At 41.0% G+C, this 21,704-nt stretch overlaps 1 protein-coding gene across 24 annotated transcripts in view; it reads left to right on the plus strand.

The window, feature by feature from the left end:
* cadpsa (Ca2+-dependent activator protein for secretion a) overlaps positions 1-21,704 on the plus strand; it is a 174,684-nt gene that overhangs the window by 70,301 nt on the left and 82,679 nt on the right. For 9 of the 24 annotated variants that reach the window (XM_019867663.1, XM_019867660.1, XM_019867665.1 and 6 more), the window contains 8 exons: positions 7,274-7,410; positions 7,492-7,679; positions 7,938-8,108; positions 10,292-10,393; positions 10,481-10,544; positions 12,078-12,201; positions 17,467-17,535; positions 21,261-21,367. In XM_019867663.1, coding sequence (XP_019723222.1) covers positions 7,274-7,410; positions 7,492-7,679; positions 7,938-8,108; positions 10,292-10,393; positions 10,481-10,544; positions 12,078-12,201; positions 17,467-17,535; positions 21,261-21,367 — 962 coding nt within the window. The remainder of the gene's footprint in view (positions 1-7,273; positions 7,411-7,491; positions 7,680-7,937; positions 8,109-10,291; positions 10,394-10,480; positions 10,545-12,077; positions 12,202-17,466; positions 17,536-21,260; positions 21,368-21,704) is intronic. The other 15 variants (XM_019867671.1, XM_019867674.1, XM_019867672.1 and 12 more) reach the window with 3 other exon arrangements.

Genomic DNA, 21,704 nt, shown 5'->3' on the forward strand with positions numbered 1-21,704 from the left:
GCTCCGCTCCAGTCATTACAGTTCTTCTACGTTTCAATGCCATGAGCTACACGACGTAAGTGAATAAAGTTAAAATCTTTCGCAATTGCAGTCAAACGCACGCCAATAAAAAGTCACTTACACGTCTTCGTTTCGAATCTGATGAATGTAAACGGCGAAGCGAACACGTTTCTTCGATCCTGTCGAGTGGGTGCTGCTTTTAAGCTAGTGCCGCGTTCTACAGGACGTTAAGTGAATAAAGTTAAAATCATTCACAATTACAGTAAAACGCACGCCAATAAAAACTCACTTACACGTCGTCGTTTCGAATCTGATGATCGAAAAACGCGAAGTGAAAATGTGTCTCAGCGTCGTCGTTCCGTAGCATCGGGTGGGCGTTGCGTGTATTTAAGCTCCCGCGGCATGACGTCTCAATCCGGGTTACGGGTAGTGGAATTTCCGCTTACGTAAGTTCCGGTAACATGTAATATCGTAGTCAAAATGTTAATGCACAGGTTTTTGTTCCGGGTGAAGGAAATTCCTTTTCATAGAATTCCGGGGATGGGAATATTTACTGTAGTATGGTATGATGGACGGTATCAAAAGCAGCGCTAAAATAAAGTAATAATAGTACTGATGAGGTGTCAGAGTTCATTGCTAGGTGTAAATCATTAGTTACTTTGGCAAGGGGCATCTCAGTAGAGTGGTCGGCCATATATCCTTGTCTGACATGCCACAGTAAGCCACTCCACTTACATTTGAGGACGTGGAAATTGTACAACATTGCACGTACATCAGCGTGTCCATGATCATTAATGCTGGGCCAATAACGCCGCTATTCTAAGCATGCCAAAGGAGGGGTTGTGTACATACTTGAGCACGCATCACTGCTCTAACAAGCCAACAGTATCGGTCTTTAAATTCCAAGTGGAATGAAGCATGTCATGGATTGCCAAGTGTGTGTGAGCATGTTGTGTTTGTTACAACTGCTGGGTCCCATCATCTGGTAATTAGCCAGTGAAATGTGCCAGGCCAGGAATTATACATGTGTCTACTGCACAATTAGGCCAGGCTGTAATCAGTTAGGTACCAAATAACTGCCTGCTTGTTCCCGCACGTATCGGGCAATGAATAACATACACACACGGACATGAAAGTTCCGGGTAGAAGGCAGTCTCCAAGTGCCCACTTCAGAGATGATCTGTGATCGCCATGTCCAACTTCACATCATGCTCCCATTTCCGCGCACCAGTGGTTCCTTATAATCTTATACTTTGCATGCTTCAACTTCACTTTGACCTCGAGTTTTAAATGAGTTTCTGCTTTAACCATGACTGGGCCTCTCGCCTCTTGAAAAGGGAACGAAGGGAGTCGGTACACAACTGCGCAAAAAAGCCCGTTTCCGATTAAGCCAAGCTGTGTACAATATCTGCGAAAATCCTAAAACTAATCTAGACCACCAACGCGCACATTGACATCATGTAGACTTGCAAGACTTGCGTTGGACACAAATATAAAGCCTAATGACGCAACTTTTCCAAACTGTGAAATATGCATTTTGTCAGCGTGGGAGATGATATGCTAAGAGTCATCACACTATATATTGTACTTAATAAAAACATCAAATAATCAAATATTTAAATGGAATAAATAAAACATTCTTGTCACATTGCATCAATTGAATGCTGGTCCTTCTGGTCTTCCCTCCTTTGCCACGTGCGGCCAATATAAGACAGACAGACAAATATACTATTCGTTGAGGCGGTATTATGAATCTCACTTTACTTCTTGGCCAGGGGTCGGCAACCCAAAATGTTGGAAGGGCCATATAGGACAAAAAAAACAAAAAATAAATATGTCTGCAGCCACAAAAAATAAAAGCCTTCTATAAAACTTACAATGAAGGAAACACACGCTGTATGTATGTAGGAGACTGGACTGTCTCAGAATTGTTTGTTATTCATTCCTTTGTTGTGTGTTCACAAACGCCCCCATAGAATTTATTTAGTGATTTCCTCACTTGATTTTCTGTTTTGGTGCATTATTTTTGCTTTTCTTAGTGTCATTTAAGTGATCATTAATTTCCATTTTTCAGAGGCTCTCTTTGAACGCCTCTTGAGTTGAATGAGAGGAGACAAGGCACAGAGTCGGACGCAGACGTGTCTGTGTTTGTCGAGACTGTTAAAAGCATAAAAAAAGTTATGTTTTAAAAGAACAACACCACAGCTCTCCTTTTTTCGGAGCTGCAACATGTATCTATATCTATATGAGCTATATTAGCCGACTATCAAAATGACTAAGTTTGCTACAATTAACGATGAGCCTTAATGATTAAAAGTTTTTTTTTCTGTGCAGTGCATTCTGTAGAGCAGGGGTGGCCACCTTTTTTGACCGAAGATCTACTTTTTGTTCAACCAACCTACCGCGATCGACTCGCGCAAACACACTTACAGACGCATGCCAACCTACCTTCGGCGAGAACTGACGCGGAGGCATGAGATGCACTTTTGCAGCGTTTTTGACTATCGTAGCTCACGTGTACCATTTTAAAAATGCTTTTCACGGCCCTCCAGATTCTGTTTGCCAGTACCCTCGGTGAATTGTACATGAAATTCCGTTTTTTTAATTTTTTTTTTGTTTTTTCGGGGGGAGGTTTGCAACAGCCACCTGCCTTGCGTCACGCCCTGCTAATAGAAACGTGTCGCAGGCTATGACGCAAATCTTCTTTGACAGAAACGTTGAAATGTTTCTGTCAACATTTTTACAGCATTGTGAAACGTTAAGAATGTTTGTGTCATGTTTTTACGCTGACAAAAAACATATTTAAAACAAAAAAATAAATTTCCCACCCACATCTTTTTCCATTTTCAAACATTTTTTATAAAGCACCGGGGAGCCACTAGATGGCGCTAAAGAGCCGCATGCGGCTCCGGAGCCTCATGTTGCCGACCCCCGTTCTAGGCGGTACAATGCCATCGTTAATATGATTGGTTGCTGCATGCAGTCCTGCTTGGATGCAGCAGCCAATCATATTACAGCAGGAAGTGTCCTGCCTAGAAATCCAGTAGGATTCATTCATTCATAATCACATCTCAACTCTCTCAGCTCATTAGTAAGGCACTAATACTAGCCATTCTGTTATTTTGCTGCTGTTTTGAAGTGAGTTGAGTTCACTGCATAGAGCGATCATATCTGTAATTTGAGTTCTCAATATAAGGTATGTACGTAAGGTATGTAAATATCAACAGTGTTTTCTAGTCTACTTTCAAGCACAAGTGTGGTTTAAAGGTTCAGCACATGGTTCATGATCCCTTCAGTTGACAAACATTATTTTTAGTGTCTGGGAAAATGTAATAAACATGAGCTCTTATCAGATGAGAATGAATCAAAGAGAAGAGCTAATGCTTCACTTGTGGACAGCCAAGCCCTCTTTTTCATGCTTTCTGCCATTTTTCTGGAGCATCCAAACGATAGCAAAAAGAGTGGTTTTGGATTCTAGTGAGTGTGCCTTCCTGTGTGGACTTTGCATGTTCATGTGCATGTGGAGTCCGCACAGTAGAGTGGTGAGTTTTGATTTTAAATTTTGAGATCTATACAATAAATGTTCTCAAAATTACATAAAATATATTTTAATCCATTCTGCTTTTTTTTTAAACACCTATTCTATTTAAAATGAAAAAAATCTTTTTACCACCAATAGTATAGCAGACATGTCCTGGATCCTCTCCTCTGGATCTATAAACAAATAGTAGCCATCAATCATTGTCAGGGCCGTCCTTCCCCAGTCCAGATGGGCGGGGGTGACGGGTGGGGGTGTCACTGCAAGTTACTGTCCATCCCTCCTGCATGCCTCCACTCCCTCTCACTCACATCAAACAGACCTGACAGGCCACCAGCTACAGTCTAAAGGGGCAGAATGTCATTTTTTATAGATGTTTTTATTTTATTTATTTGTCTTTGGGGTGGGTGGGGAGAACATTTTTTGAGGGGACACAATTATGTAGCTTCGAGCGTCTTTTGTTTGTTGACTGGCAGCCGGTGTGCTGTCATTCGGCAGCTAAGAGGACGATAGCTGATAAATCTTTTGATAACTGTGCAGCAGGCAGTGTGAGCGTCAGGCTTGTGTTACAGATCTGTCTATAGTTAACGTGATTTTATATTATAAAGTATATTTAACCTCCCCTCTGTGAACCGTCACCTTATCATGGTGGAAGCGTATATGTGTCCCAATGATCCGAGGAGCTAAGCTGTCTGGGGATTTGTGCCCTTGGCAGGGTCACCCATAGCAAACAGGTCGTAGGTGAGGGACCAGACAATGCACGGGTCAAAAGACCGCTATGGTGAATAAAAATATTGGATTCTGATTTCCCTTACCTGGTCGTGGGTCACCAGGACCCCCCTTTGGAGCCAGACCTCGAGGTGGGGCTCGTTTGCGAGTGCCTGGTGGCACAGACTGCACCCATGGGGCCCGGCCGGGCTCAGCCCGAAAATACAATATGGGCCCCCTTTCCCATGGGCTCACCACCTGTGGGAGGGGCCAAGGGGATCGGGTGGTTCGTGAGCTGGGCGGCAGCCAAAGGTGCGGACCTCGGCGGCCCGAACTCCGGCGACAGAAGCCAGCTCTTGGGACATGGAATGTCACTTCACTGGGTGGGAAGGGGCCCAAGCTGGTGTGCGAGGCAGAGCAGTTCAGACTAGACGTACGGTAGTAGGACTTGCATCCACACACAGCTTGAGTTGTGGTACCAGTCCTCTTGAGAGGGGTTGGACACTCTGGAGTGGCCCATGGTGAGAGGCGCACAGCAGGTGTGGGCATATTGACCCCCTGGCGTCGCACCTATACGTTGGGTTTCACCTCAGTGGGTGAGAGGATCAATACTCATGTGTTCAAAGACAGCTGCACCGGAGTAAAAGTTGCCGTGTGAACACCCCTTGAGTCTCCCAGCTGGCCTGGGACCACCTCAAGATCCCCCAGGACGAGCTGGATGAAGTGGCTAGGGCGAGGGAAGTCTTGGCTTCCCTGTTTAAGCTGTTGCCCCCATGACCTGACCTTAGATAAGCAGAAGAGAATGATGATGAGGATGATATTTTACCTTTAGTAATTCAGTTGGTCACCAAGGCTTCGCCCATGTGTGTAAGAGGGAAAAGGCAAGCAGCTCCGTGCTTTTCTGGCTGCATGCATTCTCCAATTGATTAAAGTCTTCGATCGGTTCAGATGGAGCAGTAGTTGCCACCGTTACACTAATGCCAAACCCACACATCAAAATAATATGAGCCCTATCATAATATGTTTGCAAAGTACTACATGGGTACGGGAAGGAGCCATTCATACCTCTCACGTGCAGCGCTGGAGTATGGCAAGAGGGCTTGCCTCGGATTGTGAAAATGCTTTTTAGTTTTATTGCTAGGGCAATTTTGGCCCAGATATTGGCCTTTTGGCAAGAGTCAGCCTTCAGCACTCCTCGGCCAAACATAAATGTCATGTGTATTTTGACACCACACCTGACACATCTACCTGGTCATCGTTTTCACATTCATTTAAGGATGTTCCGATTAGCTGCCGATACCGATCATCCTTGAGTGTGATCGGTCGATACTGATTATGTGGATTTGGTGTTTTTTTTCAGAGCTCTAACTACCACTTTTTCTTAAAAAAATAAAAGATTCATTATTTCCTGTTTTTTTTTTTTCTTTTGATTACTCAGATTGAAAATGGCATTTATTACATTTCTATCCCTTTATTATTAAAAAACTGAACATTGCTTCAAAAAGGCAGTGCAGAAAATGCACAAATTATGATTCAGTTCCTATGGTGGTCTCTAATATGTCAGAAAATCAGGGGAAACGTTATTTTCCTCAAATAAAAGCAGCTGTCCAATATACAAATGTCCAATATGGATTAAACACAAAGATCATGTTTACATATAATAGAATTTGGTTTGGTTTCAAAGGGGCATGGGTATATTCCTGTTGCCAATTCTGCATACGAGTATGAGTATGAAATTAATAATTGAATAATAATTGTATAAGTATAAGAAAACGTAGAACGAGTATAAGAAGACTGCCTCTAGTAACATTTAAGTTTTCAACTTAAGTTTCTTGATCTGAAAACTGAGTGGCACCCACGTAACCTTGAAGAAGAAATCTGATGTGACATCATATAATGGTGCGCTGCCACACCGCAAATATGTGAATATACAAAGAAATGTAAGTCTGACTAACAAATCCAGACAGCACCCGCCACTCATTCATCGTGGCGGCCATCGAAGGTATCCAACTGCTGAGCTGAGCGCAACAAAGTGAGATGCTATAGCTAATGCTAGCCCTTTGCCGTCTGTGACTTTCGTTCCTTGTGCGTTGAAAATAAGACACAGCTGTCTCTCTCTCTCTCTCTCTCTCTCTCTCTCTCTCTCTCTCTCTCTCTCTCGCTCTCTCTCTCTCTCTATTTAGTTTTGTTTCATTGTTGTTATGACGCCGATGAACAGAATACAGGCATGTCATATGTTCTCGCCACTCGGTTCCCACAGTGCGACATGTGGCGCAGTGTATTTATTGTTCGTATTTAAGTCACTACATTTTAAGGACGGTAATCTTGTCACAAATATGTGTTTCTTTTACCAGTAGTTGAATGTGTGCCATATTTAAATGCAAACATTTTTCACTATTTATTTGTCTATTTATTTAACAAACGCTGACGTAAGTTTTATGTGAAATTGTGACGTCCAGGTCAATTCCTCACTTTCGTTTGAAATGCCTGGGCATTGTGGGGTTAAAAGAAACAGGATATGGAGAAAAGTAATTTGAGGGATTTTACACTTGAATCAGGCTATAGCGTAACTAATAGCAAAGTATTAGCGACAAGTTTGTCATCATTTTAATTCAGTTAAATGTGTATGGGAGCATATTCATTTGTGACCGGTGAAGCTAATTGAATTCAATAATTTAAAGGAGAATTGGGATATCTGTGTTTTGCTCTATTCATTCTGCAAGCTATCAGAACTGTATAAGAACTGTGATGCATAGCCATAACATCTATCAAAAATAAATTCCTGTATCGCTTCTTTTATGTGTTTATTTTACCCTGCCTTTAAAATAGCAGTACAGGTATCGTAAAAATATGTTGCTTATAATAACGTGTTCTTTTTTTCCTTCCTTCCTTCCTTCTTTTTCTTTCTTTCTTTCTTTCTTTCTTTCTTTCTTTCTTTCTTTCTTTCTTTCTTTCTTTCTTTCTTTCTTTCTTTCTTTCTTTCTCACTCTCTCCTGCCCTGCCTATTTGGATGGGTTCTGAGGGCAGATGCGGATCGAGCCCAGAAGCATGGCATGGATGAGTTTATTTCAGCCAATCCCTGTAATTTTGACCACGCCTCACTCTTTGAACTGGTCCAGCGCCTCACTTTGGATCACAGACTCAATGACTCTTACTCCTGTCTTGTAAGCACATTGTAAAATGCAAATTATTCCTTGGTAAATAAAATGTTTCAGAGTGGTATATGCTGTCTCTGTCACATACAGGGCTGGTTTAGTCCTGGCCAGGTATTTGTCTTGGACGAATACTGCGCTCGCTATGGGGTACGAGGCTGTCATCGCCACTTGTGTTACCTGGGTGACCTACTGGAGAGGGCGGAGAATGGAGCCATGATTGACCCAACCCTTCTACACTACAGCTTTGCCTTCTGTGCTTCTCACGTCCATGGAAATAGGTAGAAATACAGTCGTAGCTGACAGGTGTCACTCCACACTTCCAACACGTATCGCGGATAAAAGTTGCCTGTGATGTGCTCATCCCTGTCAAGTTTGATATTTTTCCGATTGATTCTCATCTTGCATGTTTTCATGTTTTTTATTTTTCCTTTGTCTTTTCCCTTTTTCTTTTCTAACCTACTAACAAACCATGTCCACGTGACACAAATAACCTCCATTGTCCACAAAATTCTAAAATTTGACACAACCCCTGTTAGTCAGCGTGTGTCAGAGCTGTTAAACTGGCCAGTATCAGAGGCCGAACTGCAGCAAGCACTTTTCCCCTCTTCTCCTGAGCCCTCTCCCCAAAGCATTAGGAAAGAACTCAAAATCATTGAGTTCGTGAAGAAAAGGGATCTCAGGTCCCCACTTTTCTCAGGACAAAAAAGGTGAGTTGCTGCTTTTGTCATTTTCAAGAAATGTCTCCCTCTAACCTCCTGACAAATGGAGGTTCTCCCTCCTCGGCCTAGACGGATGCACACGAAAAATCAACAGTATCTTGTCAAATGCATAAAAGGCTCATCTACAGTATTTTTTTTCAAAATGTGTTTTGGGTTTATTTGATTTAGACCCTGAGGTGAAATTAATTTTCCAAACAAATGTCATAGTGATAGCGACGTAAGTAATGGTATGCTTACATGTGTATCGACTAAATTATCCAAAACAGTGACATCCACACATGTCAAGTGTGTCAAGAGAGGCTTAGCCAGTTGCTCCATATTGCCTTGAGGCACAGGCATGACAGGTTGACAGGTTGTCACTTGTGATGGGCTGAACATTGCTGCACATCCCCACAAAAAGAAAAAAAATAAGCCACACACCTCACCTAGACCAACCCCCACTAAAACATAAAATTCCGAAAAGCCATACCTTCTTGCAAGATGTCTCCTTGCCAAGAGATGACCATGCAGTTAGTTGTGCTCAGTTTCTCAGCGGCCTGCGACTGTGTCGAAACTTGACTTGCGTCCAGATTTGTGTCATGTCTGTTTAAACAGTCCATGAAACGATGTCTCCACCCTAAATACGTGACTTAATGACATATCTAAATATCAGGCAAATAACATTTCGGTTGCAAATAATAGAAAACACGTGTGTTATTTTTCATTGATTTTTCCTCTTGAAAATGAGTGTATTCCAAAAACAATGTGTTGAAACCAGAATTTTATGAATTAACATTTGATAAATGAAATGAGATAACCTTTCACAAATAAAGTCTGAAAACATGATCAAAACTGTTCCGATTTTCCAGGAGACTGATGTACATTGTAGTTGGAATGAATTGATATTCATTACTACAGTTACACATAGTTAAATGTGGTTTTAAAATAATGTTTCGCCTACATCAATTTGTTGCTAGCTTTCTGTCACTGATGGCTCATTTACTTGTCTTCAGTGAAGCTGTGTGGTCATATAGAAACATGAGGGAGCCGACAAAGAACAATGTGCTGCTGAAAAAAAAAAAAATGCCCCGAGTCCTAATTAGTGTGAAATGTTCCTCTTATAATTCTTGACTGTGTGAAAGGTGAGGCACTTTAATATTGTGCATTTTCAGTGTGACACCCCATAACATTTGCCAGCCTTGCCACAAAACCAAGGTTACAAAGAATTACAATTACAAAAGAATGAATATTTTTTTTAACTTACTAAACATAGAGTAACTACTTTGCTCTCATATATTGCATGTGCAATATGCATTTTACCATTTGTTTATTTGATGTATTCGTAGTGTATACATACACATATATTTAGTAAAAAATACATTCAAATTTCAAAATAAGATTACCTTGTTACTACGTCGGTTAGTATCAAACCACTCCTACAGTAAACAAATGCAAATGTAACAATACTGACATCTCGTTTTTGGTGGCAGTGAAAGCAACCAGTGAACAAATTCAAAAGCCTTTTGCTTTGAGCCAAATTTCAGCAGCGACGGTCGACAGGTGGCAATGCCGGTGTCTTGAAATGTTCATGCAAGTTGAAGAGGCCGTCCGGATTACATGTTACTTGATGGTAAGCATGCTTGTACCCCATGAGATCAAACACGGGACTAATGAAACACTCCCGTGTGTTTTACCAACACCCTCTCCGAAACAGGCGCGCAGTTTGCCGCTGTCCGCTGAAAGGACATGTCAAAACTAGGTGGGGGTCGGCAGGGGGTGATGGATAGAGGGTGTGTCATGTCTCCCGCTTCTCATCATACTGTCACAGCCACCAGTCCGGCGCCTCTCCTGTCACATGCACTCTGCTCAGACTCCACCCAGGCCCAAGCATGTCACATGGGATAAATGCAATCGAGATGCACATACTCACAGATGCACACCTGCTTGACAAGGACTATTTATTCATATGCAATAGAACTTCAGATTAAAAATGTCTCTAAAAATGACAGGGAAGGTATGAGGCTGAATGCAACCACCAAGTTATTAATAAAGTTATTGAGGATCCCACCAATGGTTGTAGTTTGAGAACGGTTGTATTGCCCCTGAACTCTGCAGTGCTCTCCTGTATGACCTTCCCCATGTTAAGGAATGATTGCCAGTGTTGCTGTGAAACTTATTTTGTCATGTTTCAGACCGGACGGTATTGGTACTGTCACGGTGGAGGAAAAGGAGCGTTTTGAGGAGATCAGAGAAAGACTTCGAGTGCTATTGGAAAACCAGATTACACATTTCAGGTAAGGAAATATCGAACAATTTTATCTGGTACTCATGAAAAACCCAAGAGCAGCATGATTAATCAAATGTTATGCTGTCCCCAAAAGGTATTGCTTTCCGTTTGGACGACCAGAGGGTGCATTGAAAGCAACTCTATCATTGCTTGAAAGGGTGAGTGAATTTTTTGGTGTGAACTTATTAGTTATGTCATTAGTTATAATGCCTTTTATACCAATATTCTATGTTCATGCTGTAATTATGAACATGTTTTAAGGTGCATCACACTTTCATCAAACTATTATTTAATAATCATCATCATCATCATCATCATCGTCATAATGTGATTGGCTGGCAACCAGTTAAGAGTGTACTCTACTGACTGCCTGAAGACAGCTGGGATAGGCTACAGCACGACCGCGACCCTCGTGTGGATACTTATATCAGATGATGAATGGATGGATGGATGGATGGATGGATGGATGATAATAATAATAATAGTAATTAATAATAATAATAATAATAATAATAATAATAATGATGATAATAATAGATTGTATTTGTAAGTGCCTTTCTTGATTAAAAGCATGTCTGATGTCACTCTTCACTTCATATATTTTGTATCATAAAATAACAAACGTCTTGGCTCCCCTGCTAAAGCTGGTGCCCCGCGACCCGACCCCGGATAAGCGGTAGAAAATGGATGGATGGATCGATCGATCGAAAATAACAAACATAGGCATAATTGATTTTTAAACTTATTATTGAATTTTCTTCCAATGATGTCTCGACAATTTAAGTTAATTTGGTAAAATTCGCAACATAAAATGCTTCATCCTTAACTAGTTCTTACAAACTTGGGCCCATGTTATCCCTGTCAAAAGTCTGTTCAATAATATCCTCTATTACGATATACCGTTTTTTTTTTTCCTTTGTTTTTTTTTTTTTAATACCTAACTATATCTGGGAACTTATTATGATCTCAGATTTTGGACAGGTGTGATACGGGTGTAGCCACTGTGTGAATGTCAGATGTTGCTCACCGTGGTTCAAGGAAGGTTCAGGACGTTACGATCAATGCTCAGATACATGGAGGGTGAGAGGAAACATTAATTGTAACTCCTAAAAATGTATCTGAGACCCTTTCCATCTGTTTGTAGGCCATTTTCAATTCCACAGATGTCATATCGTTATTATTTATCATTATTATAGTTTTTAGATCCTCAATACATAGCTACGGAAAGGTGGTGGGGATAGATGGATGAGATCCACGGACATATTTAAATCGGCAGTGGTAATCACCAGTTCATTCTGCACTCACTGCCATTGATGGCTATGGAAGGCACACCGGCCACGCGTAGTGACAATGCTCTGCCTGTGCACAGATTGCTGCGTCCTTTTCTGCATACATATGTCTCCGTGGCAGATGTGAGTGTGCCAAATTGAAAGGGAATGGGAAGCGGCACTTTGATTGGTGGTAAATGTAATTGGCAATGTTCACACCCACCATGGCGCAAACTACCCTTTTTAAATGCACTGGCTTGCATGCATCCGAAAAGTTGCCAACACCTGGTCTAACCTACTCCGTGCAGAGGTAGACCATGTGCCATGCTGGACTTGCACCGGACCGAACACAAAAATAAAGCCCCAAGTGTTTCGGTACTTGTTGGTATACAGAAAATGAAAGACTTATTTCCTTCCTCAAAGGTTTTGATGAAAGATGTTGTCACCCCGGTTCCACAAGAAGAAGTCAAAGCTGTTATTCGTAAGTGTCTGGAGCAAGCAGCTCTGGTCAATTACCAACGCCTGTCAGAGTATGCCAAACTGGAAGGTAAGCTACTCATAACATCCCTGAAACTGTTTCTGGATCTGTTCTTCTTTTTTCAGTTTTAAGGATATTTAATTACATGAAGAGCCTTTAATACATATTATTTTATATTTCGTATCATACTCTTTTCTTCTTGACAGCCAATTATCTACTGCACTTTATGTTGTTATTTTAAGTGACAAGTTCCCCAAATATATACTCCTTCTGCCTGTACCATTTGATAGTTGCAGCTGAACAATGAGTAAAAATGCATTCAATTCTTCACTATTCCCTTTGCTGGCTTCCACCATGCCTCAGCTTCTCTTTCAACTGAGTCCTACATTGGCTCTATCTCTATTTGGTCTTTCTTCCAGCTGAATAGATGCTCCCCTCCCTTTGCCTTGCTTTCTGATGACCATACTCACCTCTCCCTTTTCGTCTATTGGTACTCGCTGGTCATGATCACTCCCTGGTGTTTAACAACAGGAAGTTCAATAAACAGATGATAATGACACTCTGTTACGGCAGCTCATATTTGTGTTGGAGCAGGTTTTCTTTAGGAGACATCATAAACATTTAAAAAAAAAATCTATAGGCCCTATTTTCATGCTGAGCAAAGTCGAGCACAAAGCACAGAGTGGAGTCATTATTCTGGGGGTTTCCTAGACTTTGCACAGACAGAATTCGGTGCTGCAGGATGGGACCGAGGCGACATCCGACCCATTGTTGCGGATCCCTCCCATCATATGCATTAAAAACAGTTCGGTCTAAGCGCACGCAGGGTTTGAAACTGTGGAAGCAGAAGTAGACTCGCTGGGGTCAGTGCATGTCATTGGCATACGTGAAGTGAATTTACAGGTAAACTGCAAGATCTCCCCTGCGGATGATGGAGTCGGCCACGCATGTGGCGTGGGCAATTGGAGACTGCCTTTCACCTACAACTATGGCTCCATATGTAACCCTGAACCCACTGCCCCCCCACAATAGTTGTGCGACATGGTCGGGGTGGGGGAGGGGGGCGTGCTATTAAAATGTTACTTAATGTTATTTATTACCCATGAAAATTTGACATTTCGGTACAGATTTCAGCAAGAATCATGATAGTTGAAACACATAATTTGCTCCCGTGGGCCACATAAAATGACGTGGGCGGCCGGATCTGGCCTCCGGGCCTTGACTTTGACACCTGTAATTTAAGATGATGTCTCTTAAGAAACGACACGACACCTACCTGAACAAAATCAGGAAGTCAAACTTAAGCATCTCTCTTCCAATTGTTGATACTGTCCCCCCCAAACCTCTCCTCTCATACTACTGTGCTTCTTGACATCTGAAGACAAAACATGCAGACCTTTTTGAACTGCTTCTGCTCTGTGGAACGAATGGTTAATCCAAGGCAGACTAACCGAAAAACATAGCAGCCTGAAGTTAACAGGAAACGACGCCGTTCGCATTTAGATAACAGATGTTTGGATACTAGGTTTATTGTGTTGCTGTGTAGAAATAACAATATGCAAGAAAAACTGACAAAAATTTTGTTTCTTGCTTTTACTTGCCTTTGGTGCTGGCACACCATTTAACATCACACCAGTGCGGTATTGATATGTTAATAACAACTTATCACTTTGACACTCACTTTATTGTTGAAGGAAGATTGCAGTCATTTTTTTTAACTGTAAATGTTTCAGAAGTATGAAATGAGATCAATGTACCATAATACAACATGTTAGAACATGACACAGATACAGTACGACACACAAAAAGGAAGTGAAGACCTCTTTGGAGACATGCACATTTTACAAACATTAGTTTTGTCCTTTTAAAACAAGTCCTTTACTTAATCTGAGCATGTTCAACAAAATCTAATAATCATAATGACTTTAAATACCCTCATGTGACTGAAATGTGTAATGGGTAAATGTATAAAATATGTACTGCCCCGGCAACGTTTATGTAGACCAGGGGTGGGCAAACTTTTTGGCTCGGGGGCCACATTGATTTCTAAATTTGACAGGTGGGCCAGGTCAGCACAAGATACAGTACATATAAAAAACTGTCTGTGTTGACAGTCCATACCAAACATCAACATAACAAAAGCATTAAAGTATTACCATACTTTTTTTAATGAGAACAGTGAAACAACTATGATATATGTCCTGTATGAACGTCCAAGTATGTTAAGAACATTTGTGACAACACAAGCAACAAAGTACAACAATATATTGCCCAAAAACTGCAGCATACAGTACTGGTCCAGGTATATGTCAAAATATCACAAAGTTAGGAGTATTTGCTACAAAATGACACGAGTAAAAGACCTGGTGGCTTTCTTTCCATTCACTCACTGTCTCAAACTTGATGTCCCCTCGATCACCACCCAAGACAGTTGATGTTGTGCAACGAACTTTTGAAGCCAGCCACGGGACGCTTCGAAGCCCATAGCGCTATGGAACTCGCTTCCTCTCTTCTTAGCGGTCCAGTTTGCGTCAAGTTTTTAGCATGATAACAGTCAAACCATTCCAGGAAATGTTCATTTACTCGACTGTCTGTTGAGCCGCAAGCAATTCACTCTGAGGATGGAAATAGCCAGAATCGGGCTGAGCAAGAATCGCTTTCTCGTTTTTCAAAGTCTCGTAGATCTGAATCTTTCAGACTCCATGCGTCTCCTGAATGTTTCGTACTTTGTAACCCGCTTCGTTTAATCAGATAAGATTCCCTTTCTCTTCATTACTGTTCCTCTTCGTTTGGATGCCATGATGTACAGGACGTAAAAATGTTCTCAATTCCAGTAACACTCACTGCAATAAAGAGTCACTTGTATGTCTCTGTTTTGGATCCAATAATAGAAAATAGCGGCGCGGACACATTTATTCCGATTGTATTGTGTTGTATTGTCGTATCGAGCGGGAGTACCTTGAGTTGGCGCTACTTCAGGCTTCCGTATCGTCTCCCCCTCCCTCCCTGTGCTCTGCAACTTCAAGTAAGTGCTCCACCTGGCGTTGAAATGCCTGTCATTACAAGTCCAAATGAAATGACTTTACATTGAACCTTAATTGTGTACCAACCTTCGGCAGGCCGGATTAAAAAGACCCATGGTCCGGATTCGGCCCGCGGGCTGCAGTTTGCCCATCTCTGATGTAGACGCAAATGTCGCAAAAGCATGAAAAAATAGTTCACCACCATTGAAATTTAAACCAAAATTTGGGGGTAGGTCTCATATAAACATTTGTGCGGTATTGTAACTTGAAGGTAACCAGTCCACAAGTCAAAAAGTACAAAACATACTACTTTAACTTTGACATTTTTTTTTACAAAATGAGTGTCATGGCAAAGACGGATTAAAAAAAATATTTCAGCTTTGATTTCACAAAGGAAAATAGTTCTTTAAATACAAGCTACCAAAACAAAAACTAGTATTACTTTACAGAACCGACACAGCTCCCATTATCATGACATTGAAAGCACAGTTTCAACACCAGGAGACAAAGAAAAATACAACTCACACATCCTCTGGAATGCTGAAATAAAGATGCAGTGAAGACAAGTAACAGCACTGTATTGATGATGGTTAAAAAACATTTAACTGAAACTTTTGGCCAAACTCCAAACTGTAGAATATTTGTAGCCTTCGAATGTCAATGCACCATTTTAACATGGTTCAATATCAATCAGTTTGAAGCCCTGTTTTGGGAGACAGGCGCACGTGCACAAGGCATAAACACGGCCGCTTCTTCAGTTTCTTTAATCCAGACTACAATTTAGACCACATAAAAGCGCGTCTAAGTTGTGGCGCAGGGGGTGTGACATGTTTTTGGTGGATTTGACAGATTCAAAGCTCCACAGAAGTAAGTGTGTGGTCGATGACGTCGTATTTCATTTATAAATATGACAACGGCATGAGGCAATCTCTCTGAGTCATCAGAGAAATCAGTTCATAGAGCGTTGTCTCGCACGGACACGCGATCAGGGTAGAAGGCAGTCTCCATGTCGACCTTAAAGCGGCTAACTTTACATCAGCCGCAAGTTGAAGATCGTGCAATTCCTTTTAAAATGTACTTTTCATCACTTGCATCCACATCTCATGTAGACCAAGTGACTCTGCATTCAATTTAGAGGGAATGCAGGGAGCCGTTTCTATTGGATGGGAAACAAGTTGGCATCGTTCCCTCCCACAGCGACAGACAAGGGCATAAACGTCCCCTTCTACCTGCGCCAGCCTAGAAAAATATCAAAAGAAAACAAACTCCACCAAATGCACAGTTAGATTACGCTTTGCGGTAGACTTTGGCTGGGCACAGAATTAAGGCCCTTGATCTTTACAATTACAAAATAAAATGTGAACAGTTTCATGCAAAACATATACCTTGTCAATTTGGCAACTTGAAAATTCAAGTATCATCCATTCCGAAAAATACAATTCTTTACTGGCAACACATCCGCCACACAAGAGTAAGAGCGTGATGACATACCATATTTTCCAGACTATAAGTCACAGTTTTTTTTCCATAGTTTGGGTGTGACTTTTGTACTCTGGAGCGACTTACGTGTGAAATTATTAACACATTACTGTTTGATTTTATGTTATTTTCACATTAAACCACAAGAGGGTGCTCTAGAGCTGTGTTGATAAATCAACGATGTGTCTGACGTAAGCGGCGTAGAAGAGGAAACGCCACATCTTCTACCGCCGGAGATGGCAGAGTTGTTTAAAAGTGACACTGAGGATGAACATTTCATTGGATTTAGTGATTTGGAGTGACACTGATGGTTTGCTAAACTTGTTAGCATGTTCCTTATGCTATAGTTATCTGAATAACTTAATATGTTACGTGAACATACTGGGCACATTCGCCGCTCGTTGTTTATGTGTCATGTCACTTTAGCATATGTACACTTATTCAGCCTGCTGGTCTCTATTTTATTTTTATTTTAAAATGCCTTTTAAGATGGCATGTCTGTTTTTGGTATTGGATTTTATCAAATAAATTTCCCCCCAAAATGCGATGTATACTCCAGTGTGACTTATAATCCGGAAAATACGGTACTCGTACGGTGTGTACAAAGGATTCATTGGATAACCATACACATGTAGGGCACAAACTGATACTGCTTTGTATGTTTGACCCAAGAAGGCCCATTTTCCTGAAATTTAAAATGCCCAATTCACGTAATAACGAAATGGTTTCGAATCGACCCTGAAAGCCTTGGTCGAGCCCTCCGGACCATAATGGTCATTCTCTCTGACCCGGGCTTGTCGCATGCCTCGGTGTCCTCCCTCTTTCTCTGTAGGGAAAAAGAGAGAGATGTATGAGCATCCTGTCTTCTGCTTGGCGTCTCAAGTGATGGATTTAACCATTCGTGAGTACTTCCCTCATTTCCCAGCTTATCCTCTACCTTCATGTTTCGCTTGCATCCAGCATGCACAGCCACCACAACAAGTAGCCGTAGGGTGTTGTTTTTGAACTTGCTTAAATCTTTTGTTTTCAGTCTGAAATGGTGTACTTGTCAATTTCTTGACAGCCTTCCTGCACAATCTGCCTTTGATCGTGGTTTTGCAGCACTTCCCAAAAGCTCATTGTCTGTCTGCAACTTGAATGCATTTTTACTTTGCTTATGTGTATCCGCTTCCTTGTTTAAGATCATGATACACACGAGAGGTCAAAAACATACTGCAGTCTCCATTCAATAAACTACGAGATGAATGATGTCAGAACTAATCACATCGCCGGCTGACGATGTTGGCCTTCATTCTGTAAATGACAACTGTGGGGTATTTGCTGCTTTCTTCAACACGAGATTGTCTCAAAATTCAGGGCCTTTGAGTTTTCTGTTCTTCTCTCTTCTCTTCTCTTTTTTTTTACATACACAGTACTTTCTGATTCTACAAAATGAACATTGCATTTCTCTCTTCCTCCCTAAATTGCTCCCTCTTTTATCTACCTCCTCTCCTTTGTCACCTGTCTCAAAAGTGGACAAATGTCAGGAAAAAATGGAGGATTCAAATGATGTCTCTTCTTCATTTACTATCAGCTTTACCTTGGCCAGAACATAGGTTCTCCTTAATTTGTTGCTCTGGATGTTTACTTTAGTCAACCATACCTTAGTCTGACTGAAATGCGTAAAGTAAATGAAAGGTAATTTCCTCAAGTGTATTGAACACATGGTTAGAAGAAGCTGCATGCCAACAGTAAATTGGGATGAAAATGGATTGATAATCTGTTCCTGTGCCACAGTTCCTCTCACAAGTTTTGGAGGTAAAATGGACAAGATGATAGGCCACGAAAAGCATGGAAAATGCCCCATTGGGAGCTTTATACCTTTTGGGACACCCAGTAATGGGCCAGCTCAATATTCTGAGGCGGAAAAGGAACAACGATTAGAGAACGTTTCAGCCCCAATGACAGGAAAGGCAGACATAGCGGTCATCTATTATGTCCACGGTAGCGTATTGAAGGTTCAACACAATTAACAGGACATCGGTCAACATCAAATTTTAACTGTGGCCAATTATCCACAAATTATTACACAGCACAGCTCCTAACCCGTTTTTTATATTTTAGCATTCTTCAATACACACAGAAGGTACCATGGCAAAAACAAATATCTTGAACTTTGGTAACAAGGCAAATGGTTAGTTATGCTGAAGTATTTACTGCTTGATTGTGACTCACCCGACTTCAATGACCTTCCAGTATCGATTCTTCCTCTCAACTCATTCTTGTTTTCCCCCAACACCCCTTGTTGAAGTTGTTCCTCTTTTAGAGTCAGTGTTGTAAAAAAGATTAGAAGAAGTAAAACTTTCATGTGATTTCAGGCATTCATTTCACACATGAAAAATGTTGTCCTGTAAGTGCATATTGTTCCCTAAAAATGTGTTTGAATTCAAAATTGGGCAATCTCAGCGGGACTTTAGAGCAGCAGTTCCCAACCTATTTTGCCCTATGGACCGGTTTAATGTCAGACAATATTCTCAGGTCGGATAAAGACAACAAAATATTATATGACCTGCATGAAAAGGTGGTCTTTTCCTCAACATAATAATAAACACGAATCATGACATGAGGAACGTCCTATCTGGCCGCAACACTCTGTGGTCGCTATGGTAACATTTAAACATGCCTTCAAAATAAAATACACCGTAAATACAAAGTGCATGAAAAATACGACTCACCATATTATGCAGAGTGGGCTTGGTGCATGGGAATCTCCCACTGAGATAAACCCGTTCTGATTTAGCAGAATCACAAGGAATTATGTTGAAACCATTCTTTCTGGCATCAGTATTTTTACGACTCCAACTTCAGGGACTGATCTGATTTCATGCGCCGGGATAGATATTGTATTTCCCATTTGGTAGCGCAACACTAAACTATTACAGGAAAGAAGAAACAAGTTCTGACCTTCTGGCTTGAGAGACATTACTGTGGGGTGTCCTAACAAGTCCTCATTATAACAGTACAGAAGTCCCATTCTGTGGGAGCTGTCAGCCATGTTAACATGACTTGAGCTCCTGTGGGCAAATAACTATCAGCCACTTGTCTTGCCAAACATCGTCACTGAACCACTTGACTGTGCCAGTTGGTGGACTGAATGGGGGGGGGGTGGTTTCTTGAGACAGCTGGTCAAATTCTGCCTTTTCAAAGACAGTACTGGTCAGTTTTAAGTATTACTTTCCTGTGATGTGGTTTATTTGTATTTGGAAAATCCAATCTTACTATTTCCATATCATTTTGAGATCTTCTTTCTTGAGTTTTGACTCTGACAGGATGTTTACCCATTTGTTTCCTGAATGTTGTGATGTGCTAATGTTTATACTTTGACGACAAGATTTGTTTTGTGCTCATTCAAAAATAGGAAATGTCCCAAAGGCAAGTACTGAATCTAATATTTACAGCTCAGAATCCGAGCCATATAATACAACTCCACCTACCCACGTCACAACTCGATTGTAAATGATAATGCACGAGCCGATGGCCCAATAGATCAAATGGATACTGTGGAGGTACTATTTATTCATGCAATGATGTAACAGCATCACAGTCCAAAATACATTGGAGTGCATTATCATGCTTATACCATGGCCATGAAAATTAAACCAAAACAAAATTGGCATTAAAAAAATATATATGTTTATGTGTGCGTGTGTGTATTAGGATCAGGCATCAATCAATGAAAAGTAAAAACAGCCGATCAATAGATGTTAGCCATGGTATAATTCCATTCCACTCACTGTACATGATAGAGATGCATCCCAGTAGGGCAGTCTCAAACTTTTCATCGAATGAAGCTTTTTATACATAATTTGCACAGCTGAGCAAATTTTGCTTGATCGTATCAATATGGATTTACCGTGAGAAGTGAATACGAAAAGCCCGGTTATGATTATGGAACAGATGTGAGTCTTGATAAAACTGCACCATTTTCTTCTAACACAAGATCACGACATTACTGCATGATGAGTGTTGAATGTTGTTTGCATCCCTTGTGTCGACCATATTTTCTCTTCATGTTTGACATCGCTCCTCCGCCACACTGAAAAAGCTGTGACACATTATTGCGTACGTAATAGGACATTACTACTGACCTCAATCTGTACTATCACCACGAATTGGGACCTCATTTAATGTGTAATGATAGAATAGTCTTTAAGCTTTCATTCTAAAACTGTAACTGTCTTTTACTGTTTTGATGATAAAAAATATATAAATAAATGCTCAAAATACCCGCCAGACCGATTTAAGGCATGCTGATATGCTCTCTACATTTTTTACCATGCGTGCATGAGATTATCAAAGTAATTTTGGCTGTTACTATTATCTGAACCAAAAACTACTTAAAAGACAAAACTTACTCAAAATTACAAATATGTGATTTTAGCTTCCAGTTGTTGGCAGTAGGCAAGCGAGCATGCATGTTCTTGATGTAAAATCTGAACGTCAAAGAACATGATATATTTCTTTACCAGCAGGATGTTTGCCACCTGTGTTTCGGTTGCATGCATTAAACCTGTGTTGAGGCCTTTGATAAAAAAGGTGAAGATTGTGTTTCAGATGAGACTCTAAAAGCTGATCTTTGTGCAACAGAGAATGTTGGTCGGTTAGTCACTCCCGCAAAAAAACTGGAGGACACCATTCGCTTGGCTGAGCTCGTAATTGAGGTGCTGCAGCAGAATGAGGAGCACCATGCTGAGGTCAGTGAGAATTCACACGCACACACACACACACACACACACACACACACACACACACACACACACACACACACACACACACACAAACATTTTTTGTTCGTGGTAAGGGTGTATGCATCACCTGTTAATTGCCATTAAAGTAATAGACATGTTATTTTTAATTATTTTAATTCAGAATTGGATGGACAGTAGATGTCTTGCAAAGAAGTTGAAGCACTATTGAAAATAAAAATGCTTGGTTGGCCAGGTTAAAAAAAAAAAAAAATCAGCAGACCATGCTTTGCTTTTGTGCTGAGCAGCCTGAACAAAGTTTGCGTGTTTTGACCGAATGGCTGTT

The sequence above is a fragment of the Hippocampus comes genome, unplaced genomic scaffold (assembly GCF_001891065.2).
Source record: "Hippocampus comes isolate QL1 unplaced genomic scaffold, H_comes_QL1_v1.1 scaffold84, whole genome shotgun sequence".
Classification (NCBI taxonomy): Eukaryota; Metazoa; Chordata; class Actinopteri; order Syngnathiformes; family Syngnathidae; genus Hippocampus; species Hippocampus comes.